This window comes from Gopherus flavomarginatus, chromosome 3 (genome assembly GCF_025201925.1).
Source record: "Gopherus flavomarginatus isolate rGopFla2 chromosome 3, rGopFla2.mat.asm, whole genome shotgun sequence".
Taxonomy (NCBI): Eukaryota; Metazoa; Chordata; order Testudines; family Testudinidae; genus Gopherus; species Gopherus flavomarginatus.
In genome coordinates, this window is record NC_066619.1 from 32,801,057 (window position 1) to 32,818,306 (window position 17,250).

Here is a 17,250-nt window from a genome sequence, read left to right on the forward strand (position 1 = left end):
TTGGACAGGAAAACAACCAATTTATGGTCCTCCCATTTGCCCTGTACACTGCCCCCAAGGTATTCACCAAGTTTGTCTGTGGTGGCGGCCTACCTCAGGCACCGGGGGGTCCAGATCTTCCCCTATCTGGATGACTAGCTGGTCAAGGGCAGCTCCCAGTTGCAGGTGTGGGACCATGTGGCACTCCTTCTGTCCACGTGCACAGGACAGGCTTTAGGAAGTGCGGGGCCCAATTCGAACAGTTTAGATGGGGTCCCAGCAGGGATGACTTAAAAAAAACAAACAAAAAAACACACACACATATGTAAAACACGTGGGGCTTGTACTCATCGGGTGGTACTCCGAGACTTCAGTGGTGGGTCCTTCACTCGCTCCAGGTCTTTAGCAGCACTGAAGGACCTGCCACCGAAGTGCCACCGAAGACCCAGAGCAAGTGAAGGACCCGCTGCCAAAGTGCCGCTGAAGACCCAGAGCGCCGCCAGGTGAGTAAAAATTAAACAGGCGCCTCTAGCCAGGGAAGGGATTCTCTCAGGGAAGTGCGCGGGGCCCTCTTAGGCGCGGGGCCCGATTCGGGGGAATTGGTGGAATAGGCCTAAAGCCAGCCCTGCACATGCGCCATTCTGGGCCTGTTGGTGAACGACCCCAAGTCCACATTAGTCCCGGTACAGCAGAGTTTATCGGGGCAGCCCTGGATGCCACATCGGCCAGGGCATCCCTCTCACCAGACAGGTTCAAGACCCGGAAAGGGCTCATCAACACAGTCACAAGGTTTCCAGTGACAACAGCCAGAGCGTGTCTCCAGCTCTAGGGTCACATGTCGGCGTGCACATATGTGGTTGGCCATGCCAAACTCAGGATGAGGCCCTTCCAGCTCTGGTTGGCCTCGGTGTTCTCCCAGGCCAGAGACAGGATGAACAAGGTCCTAACTGTGCCCGAGCCAGTGATCGCCTCCCTACAATGGTGGTCCCCCCCCAAGAACATGCTCCGTGGGGTCTCGTTCAGAGGCAGGCCCCTGTTGATGGAACTGGTGTCGGACCTGGGGAGCCCATGTAGGAGACATGGGGAGCCCATGTAGGAGACATTCAGATCCAAGATCTGTGGTCGGCACAGGACCTGGCCCTCCACATAACCGTCAAGGAGCTCATGGTGGTCTGGCTGGCATGCGTGGCCTTCCGCTTGCACCTGGAGTGCAGCGTGACTAGGGTTCTCACAGACAACACAACCTCAATGTTTTACATCAGCAGGCAAGGCGGGGCCCGATCCTCTGCCCTCTGCCTGGAAGCCCTCAAGCTGTGGGACTTCTGTATAGCCCATGACATTTGCCTATAGGCCTACCACCTATCGGGTGCCTGTAACTTGTGGGTGGATCGCTTGAGCAGGGACTTCTCTTCTCAGCATGAGTGGTCTCTTCACCCAGAGGTGGTGCACAGACTTTTCCAAGAGTGGGGAACTCCCCGGGTGGACCTGTTTGTGACTCAGCAGAACCGGCACTGTCCCCGGTTCTGCTCTGGGGAACTGGACTGGGTGCTATCTCTGATGCCTTCCTCCTATCCTGGTCAAGCCAGTTTCTCTATACCTCCCCTTCCCCACCCTCCCATTTCTGCTGATCAGCAAGGTCCTGGAAAAGATAAAAATGGACAGGGCCTGGGTCCTCCTGATCACTCTGGCGTGGCCCAGGCAGCATTGGTACGGGACCCTCATGAGCCTGGCACTTGCCCACTGTGGTCATTGCCGTCCCACCCAGACCTGCTCTCCCAGGAGCTGGGCCACCTCCTCCGCCCCAACCTAGCAGCACTCCACCTCACGGCGTGGCTGCTCAATAGCTAGGCCGGGAGGAAAGGACATGCTCGGAAGGGGTTCAGCGTGTCCTCTTGGAAAGCAGGTGACCTTCCACGCATTGAGCCTACTTGGCAAAGTGGTCTCAGTTCTCCTGATGGGCAGCTGAGCAGGGCATTTCCCCTGTGGCTTCCCCGATCCAGCTCACTTTAGACTATCATCTCCTTCACCTTAGGGCCCAAGACCTGGTGCCCTCATCCATCAAGGTGCACTTGGTAACCAAATCGGCCTTCCACCCACCCAGGCAGAGGCATACGGTATTCTCCCATGCTATGACTGGCCGATTCTTTAAGGAAATGGATCATCTCTTCCCGTACGTTAGGCCCCCGGTCTTGCAGTGGGACCTGAACTTGGTGCTGGCTTGGTTGATGGGTCCCCCCTTTGAGCCACTAGCTACATGCTCCTGGTCGCACTTCTCGTGGAAGGTAGCCTTCCTGGTGGTGATCACATCAGCTCGATGGGTCTCAGAACTCAGGACCCTGGCCTCGGAGCCCTCGTACACGGTGTTCCATTATGATAAGCTCCAGCTCCGCCCACATCCTTCGTTCCTCCCAAAGGTGGTCTCCTCCTACTACATGAGTCAGGACATTTTCCTGCTGATCCTCTGCCCCAAGCTCCGCCTTCACATGCTGGATGTGAGACTGGCTCTGAGCTTTTACCTGGAATGGACTAAACCATTCAGGAAGTCTTTGCAGCAGTTCATCTTATTGGCCGAACGCATGAGGGTTCAACCAATCTCCACTCAGCGGCTCTCCAACTGGATCATCTCGTGCATCTGTACCTGTTATGACCTGGCAGGAATCCCTCCACCATCAATTGTAATGGCACACTCGACTAGGGCGTAGGCCTCATCTGCTGCCTTTTTAGCCCATGTCCCCATTCAGGACATCTGCAGGGCTGCCACATGGTCTTCAGTTCACATGTTCACCTCACACTATGAGATTGTCTCCCAGATCAGGGAAGACACCAGGTTCAGCAGGGCAGTGCTCCGTCCCAGGAATTTGTGAACTCCTACCCATCTCCAACAGATATAGCTTGGAATCACCTATTGTGGAATACACATGAGCAATCACTCGAAGAAGAAAAGACAGTTACCTTTTCCGTAACTGGTGTTCTTCGAGATGTGTTGCTCGTGTCTATTCCACATCCTGCCCTCCTTCCCCTCTGTGGGAGTTGTCTGGCAAGAAGGAACTGAGGGTGAGGGGGAGCACGCAGCTCCCATTATACTGTGCTATGGAGTCACCACTCTAGGAGTCGCGAGGGGCGCTCCCCTACAGGTACTGCTAGGGGAAAAGCTTCCGGCACCGGTGCACATGGCAAGCACACACACCTATTGTGGAATAGACTTGAGCAACACATCTCAAAGAACGCCAGTTATGGGAAAGGTAACTGTCTTTGTCCTTTGATTACATTTGATTCATTAACAGACCACTATATATCAACAGAGGCCCACATCCTGCAAAGAAGACCACCCAGATGGACCCCTGTACCATCCAGAGCATCCTTGATTTCAAATTTGCAGTAAATGAGGTCTTGTCTTCACTGGGGATTTGCCCTGATTGGTGGCCACTCACTGGTATTTGTGTACCAGTGTAAATACCTAGTATAGACAAGATAAACTGTGGTTTACACCAGTTCCTGTTATCCTTGTTTAAAGCAGGAGTAAGCTGCACTTGTTTACTATATCTGCAGTTGAAACTTGCACAGGTACAGATCCCTAAGGGTATGTCAACACAGTAGGTAAACACTCGCGTCTGACCCAGGTCAGCTGACTTGGACTTGCAGGGCTTAGCCTGCGGGGCTATATAATTGCCATGTTGACATTTGGGCTTGACCTGTAATCCAAACTCTGGGACCCCACAAGGTGGGGAAGGTCCCAGGGCCCAGGTTTCAGCCTGAGCCCAAAGATCTACACAGCAGTTTTTAGCCCCCCAGCCTGAGCCCCATGAGCGTCAGCTGACCTGGGCCAGCCACAGCCATGCTGCAGGTCTTTTATTTCAGTTTAGACATACCCTAAGTGACTGACCAAAATTGACTGATATCAGATCAAATCCCCAGTTTAGACAAAAGATCAGTCACTGCAGATAGAGAGTGCAGTAACTTACACATGCTGTCATAGCACTCCGCTCCAGGAGGTTCCCAAGAGACAGTGATGGTAATGAAAGGAAGCTCTTGGCATATGAGCTCCCACAGCTGATGAGCTGCCAATGGCTTTCAATGAGCCGGGGTAGGCAGTAGTGCAGCCCCAGCAGATCCTGTTGGACTTCAGTTTTGCTGGTTGGCCTCTTCTGTGAAAGGGCATATCCTGCCATCAAACAGCTTCACACTCCTGGAGTTTACGCTCGCCACATAATATTCATGGCTTAGTGCAGAGGTCGGCAACCTTTCAGCAGTGGCGTGCCGAGGCTTCATTCATTCACACTAATTTAAGGTTTCACGTGCCAGTAATACATTTTAACGTTTTTAGAAAGTCTCTTTCTATAAGTTTATAATATATAACTAAACTATTGTTGTATGTAAAGTAAATAAGGTTTTAAAAATGTTTAAGAAGCTTCATTTAAAATTAAATTAAAATGCAGAGCCCCCTGGAGTGGTGGCCAGGACCCAAGCAGTGTGAGTGCCACTGAAAATCAGCTTGCGTGCCGTCTTCGACATGCGTGCCATAGGCTGCCTACCCCTGGCTTAGTGTTTAAATAAGGAGCATTGTAAAGTCTATAATCAATGTCATTGCATAGTGAATAAAAAAGTGGATTACAATTTTATTTTTCGTCTGTACTTTTTTAGTTATGAAGATGGCCAAGTGGGTGATACAAGTATAAATACACAAGAAACAGGCATTCACAAAGAGATTCTTCGAGTCATCGGTAATCAAACTGCTACTGGGTAAAAGGACCACTCCTATTTAATTGATGTGATTTGGAAGCCTTCCTCAGTGTCAAAGCTGGATTTTGAACTGAAGAAGATGCGAAAAGCTAATTTATTATTATTACTACTACTACTATTACTGCTACTACTACTAAACAAATTAACCTTTTGAATACTTCCTTTTTTCTTACTTAGTATTTCTTATCTCATTGAAATACCTGAAATGGTATGAGTTAGCAATTATAGGGGAACAAAGTCCATTAATATACTACAACAAATAGCAATTAAAGAGACATTTGGGTTGCTCACAATAAACAATTTAAAAAGGAGTTTTGTGCTGATATTTTTATATTAAACTCTTTAATTGGACCATTTTAGTACAGTATACCGGTATTTTAAATTTAGAATGACTGAAATATAAGCAAGAGAGAAGATTTTATAGCGGAGAACCTGCATTATACAGGACACTTTGCAATAAGAATATTCACATATTTTAATACACCGTAAAAATGGTTTCTGGAACATGTCAAATTAAAGAGGGTGGTTACTTACAATATCATAGATTCATTTTACTGTATGCAAATGCAGCTAGAATTTAGTGTAAAAAAAGTTAAAAGAAGAAAACATTTTTGCAGTATTCAGTTATGCCAAGAGAAATATAACTTCATTGATGGTGTGTGACTAGTCTTCTTCATTCTCTCAAAAGAAACGACACCATCCAGTAAACAGTTCAGTTACATTATTTAAAAGATGCAAGCAAAGTGAGCTGACCAGAGTTCCAGGGGCTGAGAAATGAATTTGTAGTGAAGCCGTTTGTAAACCACTTTTTACAATGACCTATCACCTGAGTTCAGCAAGATACTTAGGTGTTTTCAGTGGCATTGCTCTTGTGATTAAAGTTAGACATGTGCTTAAGTACCTGGCTGAATCAAGACCTACATGTATTTCAGTTGATTGTCCAGTTAGGAAGAAATAGCAATACCTTTCATGTTACAAACATGTCAGAATTACTCTTGAGTTCCCTTTGGTGAAATACTGTTAATTCATCCCTAAGGAAACAAAGCAAATCCGTTAAATCTTTATGATTTAGGAATTGCAAGTGTTAAAAATAAAATGGTTACCACAGTCTTAGCATGTTGGCAGCACACTTAGGGGCCAGGGACCAATCCTAAAAGGTGCTAAGCACCTCCTAGGAAGTGCTAATTGCCCTCAGCTCTCACTGACGTCATCTTGCAGGATCATGCCCTTCTCTTTTGACAACATTTCAGATCCCCTCTCTGTACATCTCCACTTACTCCCTTGCAGCCTTGAAAAGGGAGAAGATAGACACAAAAAATTACCATAGAAGATCACACCTTGAGCCCTCCAGAAGTGGCCTGTACTGTTATTAACATGATGGTTATTAGGAAGACCCCAGTGTGTGCTTGTTTTTTTAAACAGAGCAGAAGTCATCTAGATAATTGCATAATGTACAGAGATACTAGGGGTTAGAGATTTACTGTTGGAAGTCTTTTGTTATTCCAAATTACTTTGCTTTTTGTCTCATCACTCCTGTTTCCCTGTATCACCAAATAATCCTCAATCAAAAGGATAAAACTGAAGTTCTCTAGAATAAAAGTAGAGTTCTCCAAAGGGCCTCTTTGGAACCAGGCCATCTCTGGAGACACCAATAATAACCTGCAAAGAGTTCTGTGGCACCTTATAGACTAACAATCGTATTGGAGCATGAGCTTTTGTGGGTGAATATTCACTTTGTCGCATGCATCCAACGAAGTGGGTATTCACCTATGAAAGCTCATTCTCCAATGCGTTTGTTAGTCTATAAGGTGCCACAGAACTCTTTGCCGCTTTTACAGATCCAGACTAAGACGGCTACCCCTCTGATACTTGACACTAATAACCTGTGGCACTGCAGCGCAGTTTAACATCTTGCACCAGGGATGATTCCTGGAATTGATCCATCTACATGGAGCAGTTAGGTAGTGTGAAGGGTCAGACTGCACAAATGCAAAAGTAACTCAGAATTGAGGCTGGAAATCTGGACTGACCATCCTGCCATAGCTCCTCCTGCTATATATACATGTATGGCTGAACTGGAAGGAGGCTGAGCTAAAGTGTGTGATGAAACATGGAACATGTGATGAAATGCTGTACCTAGAAGAACTGAGGGGAAGTAAGGAGTGGGCTATGCAGCAGGAAGAAGTCCACAGAGGAGTCCTGTAGTGGCTAAGTGGAATGATGACCCATCATTTCAGGGGGCCTCCTCAAATATGGGATGTGCAACAAATAGGTGGGGCCAAGAGGGGGTCGGAGCCATCCTAAGTGACGTACTTCTCTCTCCCCCCCAGTTACAGCAGATTTACAGCCTAAATCCTGCTCTGGGGAAACTGAGTGTAACTAGGGCAATGAACCAATTTCAGTGTGCATACTGGAGCTCCTGTGCCAGCCACATAAGGAGTAACCATAGATGCTACAACTTTTGGGGGGAAGAGGGAACATTTCTCCATCTTTCAGGTAGGGTGGAACAAAAGTGTCTTTTCCTCACCCCTTTCCCAAAATCTCCCAAACCCCCAACTACAGCTTTAAGCCTGTGACCAAGTAAAAGGAAAGGAGGTAAAGGGATGGTAGTTCTAGTCACAGCACTGTTTCCCCCAGCCCCCACGTAGGTACGTCCCAATGTCCTCTGTCCCAGTGTGTTTCCGCTCCTCTTTGGTCTCGTATCCCCAGTAGGGAGTCCATACTGACTGCTGAGAGAGCTGGATTCTCTCCATTGCCTCCCCTGGGGGGCTGCTTAACAACTGATGAGCCAATAGTAAGACTTGTCTTACCAATTGAAAGCAGAGGTGCTGCCAGACTTAGCCAGTGGGGAAGCCAAAGGAAAAAGTCCAGCTTCTCAATTGCAGGATGCTTTCACTGGAAGTGGAGAGAAATGTCTCCTTCCCTCAAGCCCGGAGCACGTGGGAGGATGTAAACTTCACCTACTTACACCTCTCTCAATAGGCACCCTCTGTTGGTGAGACCGGCCCCTAAGAGAGTGGGGACACAACATGACAGAGGACACTGGGAGGTACATATGATCTGGAGGGGGAACAGTGCTAGGGGCACATAGGGACAGAGAACACTGCAGGTGCACTTACCAGGGGATACAAAATGTTGTTGGGGGTGTGGTCAGACACTTGGGAATGGCATAGAACATGGGAGGGTAACCAGGAGGTTGTATGGGAACACAAAGCATGATGGGGACACCAGGGGATCCAAAATACTGCAAGAGGAGGGAGGTCAAAACACTTGAGGGATACAACGTGGAGCATGGGCAGTTGCACAAAGCACAGGTCAACACCAAGAGGGACAGAGTTATAGTATGGAAGATGCACACAGATACAGTGTGGGAGAACACACAATATTGGTGGGGTACAGAGTCTCACAGAGCATAAGAATAGAGTAAGGACACTGGGGGGGACACAACACTGGTGGGGTACAGAGCATAGGGGACACAGTGTGTGGGGAACACAGAGTACTGGTAGGGTGCAGAGTAGCACCGAGCTTAGGAACAGAGAGATGGAGACAAAGCCTGGGGGCGGACATACAGTTGGGTGAGCAGTATGCAGAGCACAATATGTGTAAACAGTCATGGTCCTACGTGCAAACACACACTCGTATGACATAATGTACAGTGTGGTGCTGCAGGGCAGCTTTCAGGAGGAAGGGAATCAAACTCATCCCTGGAGCCAGCTCTTTATGGCTCTCAAGTTTTGGGTCCCAGCAACTTCATTGATTCTGTCCTCTTCTCCACACCACTGGCAGAATCATTCTTTTTCTCGTATCACCTAAAGGGATCCCTCTGATCCCCATGGTGCACTCCTCACTGGGATGGAGACTGGGACTCCTATGGAATCTCCTCTCAGCCCTCCGCTCACCCTCCCACTGTTGCCCTCTGGCCCCTCCAGCCACCTGCAAAACTTGAGAGACTGTGCTAGTGCTGAGTGACTCCAAAGGAACTGTAGAGTTGTTCCATTTGCTCATTCCCATCTTTGGGCTGTGGCAGAGGAAAGGAGCATATGGCCCTTAAAGACAGTGTGTGGTCTTGAATTGTTAATCTTAACCCCTTTGATTTTGTCTTTGCAGGTCTTCCCTCCCCCCCATTGCTCCATTATTGTTACTGTGGTTGAACTTCTACTTGTTTAGGTGGATAGAATTTTTTTTAAAGCCTCTTGCATACAAACTAAGCATTAACAGTAACTTTGAAAGGAGAAAGGGCCTGATCCTGTAAGGTTCTGAGAGGTTCTGTGACTTCCTATTGATTTCAGTGGGACTTGAGAGCACTGACCAGATGGCAGAATCAAGCCCTGACAACGTGCCGTTTCTCTTACCATCATTATTTTCCTTATCTCTGCAATACACCTAATTCGATAAGAAGTGCTGTTAATTATCCCCGAGGAAGCAAATTAGTTCTGAAGGCTGCATGGTCATGACCAGGAACCCGAGCCTGAAAAGCGCTAATCACCTCCTGAGAGCCCACAACTCCCGCTGAAATCACTCAGCCTTGTAGGGTCAGGGCCTCGGAAGGCAGAACAAGGGAAAACCTCCACATTATGAGTAGTGGTAGAATTAAATTGAAACTCATTTTGAAACCCAATAATTTCGTCTTTTTTTTTTGGACAGGAAAATATTTTTGAGTGCTGTCATATCTATGAATGGAAAAGTGTCCTCAGTTACTTCCTTTAAGGAGAATGTTGGCACAGTCAGCATGTCCCCTCCCATAGTAAAGCCCGAAGGAGGCATCTAATAGGTAGAAAACTCTCTGTGAGGTTCCTTTGTGGGATTTCTCTCTGATGATTCCATCTAGGGGGTGGAAGTTGCCTTCCCTCAAGCCCTGCAGATCCCTCGAGATCTATGTGGATCTCAGGATCTGAAAAGTCAAAGACTATCTGTACAAAGGCCTTGTGCTGCCTATGGAGCTCTGGCATTTCCAGCCCCCTAGCAGTGTAGCTCAAATGGAGCTGTGCAATCAAACACATCTGCTACCCTGTGGAGAGTTCTATGTGGGGTTTTGGGACCGGGAACCACTAACCTCTGTCTATATGATGTGACCCCAAGTTGTAGACCCCAGAAATAGGGGGTTGCAGTGGAACTAAAATTAAACTCGTAATAGTTCACCACAATAATAAAATGTTCACCACAGGATACAATTTTTGGTATCAATACTTTTACAGAAAGACAGGAAAATATTTTTTTAAACCTCTCCTAAATTCAGCCAAGACTTTAGCATTCAAGGGATTGAGCACTGTGGGCCATCTCCTTAGCTGATGTAAATCAGTGTAGCTTCATTTTCTTCAACATATCTACACCTGTTTACATGATCTGAGACTCTGGTGTGGTAACTCTTAATGGTTTGTGTAACAATATGCTTCCAAATATTTTATGGGAACACCACCAATGACTCCATACTTTTTTTACACTTGTATTTTTTTTTGAAACCTTTGAAAACTGTTTACTGATGCTGTATGCTTTTAATGTTATAGCTGTTGATACTAAAAGTGAATCTGATGAACAATGCTAAGATTATACTTTCTTTCATTGTTAAAAAGAGAAGACAATTTCAAAAGGAAGACTTTCTGCTTAGGTCAAGGGCACTATATCTGTAAACAATTTTTACCACTGAAATAATTAGCTTTTTTAATAGTTGTTGTTGAGTACAAAGTAGGGGAAGAGAAGAAATTCAATACGTGAAGAGGTTCTCTGCTTAAAAAAATAAATAAATGTAAAAATGACCTAATCAGTTAAGCATTAAATTTATTTTAATGGGTTTTTTCCTCTTGGCTCAAGAAAATTTAAGTCAAGCAAGAAAAAGTATTTGTCATGAAATTTTATCATGGAGGTAAATGTGCATGACTAAAAGTTCTCTAGTAATCTTTGTATTTTCAGACAACATGTAGACTTGGGGGGTCTGATCCTGCAATGTGTTGAACACCCCATTCAAGGTGCTGAGCCCCCTCAGCCCTTTTAGGATTGGGCCTTTGATGGACAAATATAAGTGTTGTTTTATGTGTGAGTCATGTCTTGTTGTCGCAGTAAATTTTAAAAGAGCTTGTGAAGCAAAGGCCCATTTCAAATGAGACCATCATGTAGAATTCTATGCATCTTTAAATCAGTAAATCTGGATGGATTTTAGCAGGGCTAAACTTGTATTTAATTTCATTATTGGTAACACACTGAAGTCAACAGCAATCTTCATGGTTAATGAGATTAAGGAGGGCTATAAATTCAAGTCCCTGTTAAAGAACCTGGGCATCCTTCATCCATTAATATGAGTGAGCCATTAAAACTGCCTCTTCCTGATTGAAGAATACAGTCATGGGTATTGTACATCCTTGTAAGAGGGGCACTGTAAGAACCTAACTAGAACAGCCTAAGTTTCAGGTTATCTCTTCGCACTTAGTCCTATGACACTTTATTTGCAGAATTGAGGTGTTAATCTGATGTCCTGCTGAAATTCTTCATTACAAACACTACCTCAAGATGAAAGGCAAGCTTATTGACTAAACTAAACAAGGTCTTCGGTTTGAAGAGCAGTTATAATATCACATGTAGGACTAAAAAGTCATTAAAAAAATCTCCAGTCTCCTCTGCTGTGGTTGTAACTATACTTAGTTTCACCACTTGTAGTGCTCATGACTGTAAGGAAATTTAGAATTCGAGTAATGCTGATGAAATGTAAATAATGGAGAGTTCTATTTCTGAAGGTTTTGTTCAGTTGGTTGAGTTTTGGGATATTGCTTTGGAAGTTTTGGGTTTGTAAGTATTTTGCTCTTTTCGCACCATATTGGATATATGTGCTTTAGCTTTATGTTCACTAGCTGAAGCAGCACCCACTGATGAGACCAAATGGACTAAAATGCATAGAGCTGCCATTTTAGTGTGGTAGACTGAATACGAAAACCTTTTGGCAGTTTGTTCCTGCTAAATTTTAGTCTGCCAATGCAGCAGTGATGTATATTACTACCCATTAAACATTGCATTGGGATTTTGATATGATATATTAAGTATACGTTTTTGTAGGACAAAAAAACCAAGTAGATTTTAGACAAAACATATCTAGAGTATGAAAAACTGTTGAAGAATAGGTTTCATTAAACATTTACCAGCAAGTCAGTAAAAATGGAGTTCTTATACACAGGCGTTCAGCATAATTTAATGTTCTAGAAATATTTTTTAAATTCACTCAATAATTACTGTACTTGTTGAGTTTAAAAAAAATGCAGCTACTCCTTTACATAAACATTAAAATATGCCTATGTTTCTTTTAATTATACAGCCTTTTCTTCCAATAAATTTCTTGAATTCTGTGCACAAAATAGTATTGCAGCCTGCTATTTAGCCTATGGTGCCTTCAAGTTATTACAAATATTTAACAATATGTATATATTGTAAATACTGCCAAAAGATCACTAAGGCCAAATATTTTCTCTATTCACTTTTTACTGCACTTGCTTTCTATTGCTATTTAAGCCTCCTTTTATCCAGCTTTGTAACAGTTATAACATTGTAGCCAATGTAAATGTTTACTTTCAATAAATCTGAATTTGTTCAACAAGTACAGTGTTTCTGGGCACTATTTTGAGAACCCTGTTAGAGGGTTATCATTCTTCTCCTTAGCGAAGTCTGTTACTGTTTCTGCATTTTTGATGACCTCAACCACACTTAAAATTAATGCCAAGATTTTTACACTTATTAAAAAATATTCTCTGCAGTAAGCCTTTTTTTTAAAAAACACCTGAGGTAGAAGTTAAAAACAATTTTGTGTCACCTTTAACTGACTACTACTTTGTGTTATATTATATCTTTGATTCAAAATACAGATATTGGATGCAGAGAGGGGATTTATGTATTTTGAATGTATAGTACCATATAAAATATGTAGTTATAATGTCACAAGACACATTTTATGATATCTTTAAAAAAAAAACATGTCCTGCATTTTGTGTAAAAGCTTACATTTTCTGTGTGTTTTTAGGAAAAAAATAAAGACCCATATCATTCATAACATAGGATATGTTTAACGTATAAATGCACATCTGCAACTCATCAAATACACAGACCTTTGTAGGAATGGTTATTAACTCAGTGAATGTACTATTGTTTCCCACTACCTACAAAGCTGAAGTAATTTTTGAGTTATAGGGGTGTAAATGAACTATTATCTTTTGAACAATTTAGATTCTGCTTGGTGATATTAGTAATATTACTACCTCAGATTACAGATTTTGGATTGAGGAATTGCGAATGGTCCTATGATTTTGAATTCCAAAAAGTAATGTTTTATCCATATTTATTCCATATAAATATGTAAGAGAAGAAGCTTTTGTTGATACTTTAAAAAGTTAATTATTTTAATTCCTGTAGCTTCTAGATTGGGGCCATATTGTACAGTTTATAGACACATTAAGATACAGCCAATACACTAAGGAGTTTAAAGTATAATAGAGTGGGAGGAGAAAGAGAGGTACAAAAAGAAGCAGTGACTTGCCAAAAGTCACACAGTAAGGCAGTAGCAGAGCTAGGGCAAGAATCTGGATGTGAAAGCCTGGCTCCATTGAAGCCAATGGCAAAACCACATTGATTTCAGGGGAGCCAGGATTAAACCCTTTTTCCTGAGTAGAGATGGACAAAATTTTTCATCTGAAGCGTTTTTTGGTGAAAAATGTGGATTCAGCAACACTGTCCCAGTTTGCGAATTCATATTGATTTTGCCAAATTATTTGTTTTGGAAAGAAAAATAACTGATATAAAATTCCAAAAAACCAAAACATTTTATTTCAACATTTTCTAAAGGAAACGTTTAGTTTTTTCAGTTCAAAATGACTTATCCATTTTCTAATTTAAAACCTTCATTTCATTTCCATTTTTTAATTTAAAAATGTTTTAAAATGCTCAAAATTGAAAAATTTCATTTGACCTGAAATTACGCAAACCCGACTTAGGCAAATCTGCACTTACAGAAAACATTCCGTAAGCTAGAAATAGTTTTTGATTTTTTGTTTGTTTTTTCTTTGTGTGTGTGATGGTCGGGTATACGTTTCCAACTTATGCAAAATTTGAGTTACACAGGGCATTCCGGAATGGAACGCTTGCGTAAGTTGGGGAGTGTCTGTATTCACCGGTTTGAGTCCTGAGTTGTAGTCCAGTGCCCTACCTACTGAATTTGATTGGGTATGTCCGTACTGCAATGAAAAAACAGTGGCTGAGCCGTACCAACTGACATGGACTCGTGGGGCTTGAGCTAATGGGCTGTTTAATTGCGGTGTAGATATTTGGGTGCTGACTGGAGCCCAGGCTCTAGGATCCTGCGAGGTGGGAGGGTATGTCTACACTACAATAAAACAGCCCCTTAACTCAAGCCCTGTGACCCCAAGTCCACTGGCATGGGCCACGCATAAAGTGTAGACATACCCACTGTTTCTCAATATGCATGAAGATTCTTACATCATTTTCTCAATGTGATATCCTCAGTTTTGTTCAGCAGGGTGGTAAATGAGTATTCAGTTCTGCTAACGTTTATTACACACTGTGTTAGCCTATTCAACAGTTGCATTTTGGGGCATAAAAAAGACACGGAAAAATCATAATCTAAACATTTTTTGCAGTGTTGTTGTAGCCATCTTCATCCCAGGATATGAGAGAGACAAGGTAGGTGAGGTAATATCTTTTATTGGACCAACTTCTGTTGGTGAAAAGAGATGAGCTTTTGAACTCTACACAGCTCTTCTTCACGTGATCTTGAGAGACGAAAGCTTGGAGCTCAAAAGCTTGTGTCTTTCACCAAGAGAAATTGGTCCAATAAAAGATATTATCTCACCCACCTTGTCAATTTATACATTAACTGACAGCAATGCAGAATTATTACAGCAGAGCAAAGTATCTTTCAAATGCACAAGTTGATGTGCTTCTTTGACAGAATCCAGAAGCAGAACATTTTCTAAGAAAAAAACATGACTGTTGATGAACAATATGCTCTTTGCTCATTAAAATGTATTTACACACTTGACGGGCTTTCTTTCCTTAAATTACTTTACAGTGCAAATTGCAGCAGATAATTTTTTCACAGTTCACAACAATTCAGGCCTTATCTGCACGGTACTGAGAACCTCCTTCAAGATGTCTATCAATGACATTGCTAAGGTGCCTGCCATCATGGTACCTAAGTCAACTAAGCCAATAGTAGCTGAGGTCACGCAGCATCCTGCAGGATTGGGCCCTTGGTGTAGAAAAAAAATGCAATAAAGTATAGGAAGTACCAGTGCCTGTATCCCATAACGGTGGATACTCTAGAAATCCCTAGGTTGAAAATGAGCAGAAGATACATATACTTTAGTGCAGATAAAAAGTATTCAGAAACATGGCAAACTTGCAAAAGTTTGGCATCAAGACAAGAGTGCCATGTGGAAGAAATATTAATTGTATGTTCTAAATAAACTCTCTTTTTAGTAGGCCAAGTATAGAGCTTTCCAAGCATAGTTTTCTCAGCATATCTGAAGTATTGCAAAATTTTCATTAATATTCAGAGGGAGTGAAGCAGGATTCACCAAAAGGAAATTGAAGCCTCTGGTTAGTTATAAGACACGTTTAGTAGTAGTACCATGTGCATTAATCACTAGCCTGAACAGATCAGATTTGAGCGTATACCACAAAACTGAAAAATGGTGCAGCAATGGGAATAACATTAGCAGCAGGAACAGCAACTGCTGCAGAGGAATCTCCAGAGAACACGTCTGGAAAAAAATACAGGAACTCCTGACTTAAGCTCTGTTCCAACAAAAGCCAGGGCTTATCATCAGCAAAGTATTTTCAATATGTAACTTTGAAAGTGAAAGCTTTCATTGTTTTGGAGAAATGAGAAGAAAATTGTTGTTGGTTAGATCAGAGTCACTGCCCTGTCGCTGGATGGATCAATGATAACACACTTCATATACATCTCCCACTGCAGCTGTGTACAGATGATGATGAACATCTCTCTTCCTTCCAGCAGATATTTGGAGTAACATCAGAATTACTGTTAAATTCGTGAACAAAGCTATGTCACTTTCTTTCCTGCTGATCTTCTGGCTTCTTTCCTGCGTGGTTATTTATATTTTTTTCAGTGGTTCATATTAGGAGAACACTCTAGAAAGATGGAAGAGGGTGGGGTTGTATTTATTTCAATTCTGTGTCTGAAATATTTGATTGCATTCCTTTCTTCACTCTGACTGTTGAATAGGTGATTTTGGTGATTAACCATACATTTCCTTCTACTCTCCTCCTTCCCCTCCCTCCCGCTCCCCCTTTTCTCCCCCCCTTTTTTCTTTTTTTTTTTTGGGTGCTCACCAGTCAAAATTAATTTTAAAATTTAAAACCTTGTTTTTAATAATTCCCAGAAGCCAGCTGTACACTCTTGTATACATGTTACCATTTAGCTGACGTGTTGTTCCTGATGTGATATTCCATCTGTATGAAATTGTGTTATTCCACTATTTGCCTCTCTAATATCATCTGCAATTCAAATGCTGTGCTTAGCAGGCTGACATGCACATCTTAAATATTAGAAAGCTGAAGTCTCAGCAGCAATCACTGACCTGCTCTTAACTTAAACATTCCAATTCATGGCTACTGCTTGAGAGGGAGCATATCTGTGACATTCTTTGGTGGACAATATAGATTCTCTTTACCTTTTCCCCGCTCCATCATCCTTTTCTGGTGGGGCAAGAGTGGTCTTTTCAATGCTTTCATCATGCAAAATTAGCAAGTTAGGCTGGGGGGGGTGGAATATTTCTTTTTTTAATCACATCAAATTCGACATATCTAGCTCAAGCTGATGTGATCTGAATTTCCAATCTGTTTCCCTAACTGTCACTCACTCGCTCAGACTTATCCTTATATTTGTATTTCAGTGCTAATTTTTCAGTGCTAACATTAACATAAGGGGATGTGCAGTCGTGAATATAAATGCTACTCCTGTAATACAAAAAGCATGTATACAAACCCATGGGTTTGGAAAGCACTACTTTTTATGTAAATATAAAATCTTACTGAGTTCTAGAACATATATTTTAAGGTGCTGGTGGAGGAGGGCACCGCTGCCACAAAGGCTGCTCTGCAGGCTGCATCAGATGCAGCTGACACGGCTGCTTGGTCCATGGTCTCGGCCGTGTCTATGTGCAGGGCTTCGTGGCTATTGCTGTCCGGGCTCTCTGCGGAGGCACAGTCTGTGATGCAGGATCTTCTCTTTGATTGCAAGGACCTGTTCACAGAGCAAACCGATGTGAGGCTGCATGGCATGAAGGACTCACGTACTACCCTTCAAACCCTCGGTCTCTACGTTCCACCCAAGAAAGAGCCTAAGCCGCAAGCCTCTATCCTGGCGTCCCAGCTGAGATACGAGCCGCCTACAAGAGGCCCAAAACCCCAAAAAGGCAACCTCAGAGGCAGCCTCGCTCTGCCCCGCAGCCTGGGCCCTCCAGGGGCAAGCAGCAGGGCAAGAGGCATTTTTGACTGGTTGCAGGAGGGTACCTGGGT

The 17,250-nt window shown here is 43.2% G+C and overlaps 1 protein-coding gene across 1 annotated transcript in view; it reads left to right on the forward strand.

The window, feature by feature from the left end:
• The window catches only part of PARP8 (poly(ADP-ribose) polymerase family member 8), a 190,795-nt gene extending 181,310 nt beyond the window's left edge, over nt 1–9,485 (forward strand). Inside the window, exon 26 of the mRNA XM_050946920.1 lies at nt 4,621–9,485. Coding sequence (XP_050802877.1) covers nt 4,621–4,723 — 103 coding nt within the window. The 3' untranslated portion in view covers nt 4,724–9,485. The remainder of the gene's footprint in view (nt 1–4,620) is intronic.
• Nucleotides 9,486–17,250: the final 7,765 nt, after the last annotated feature.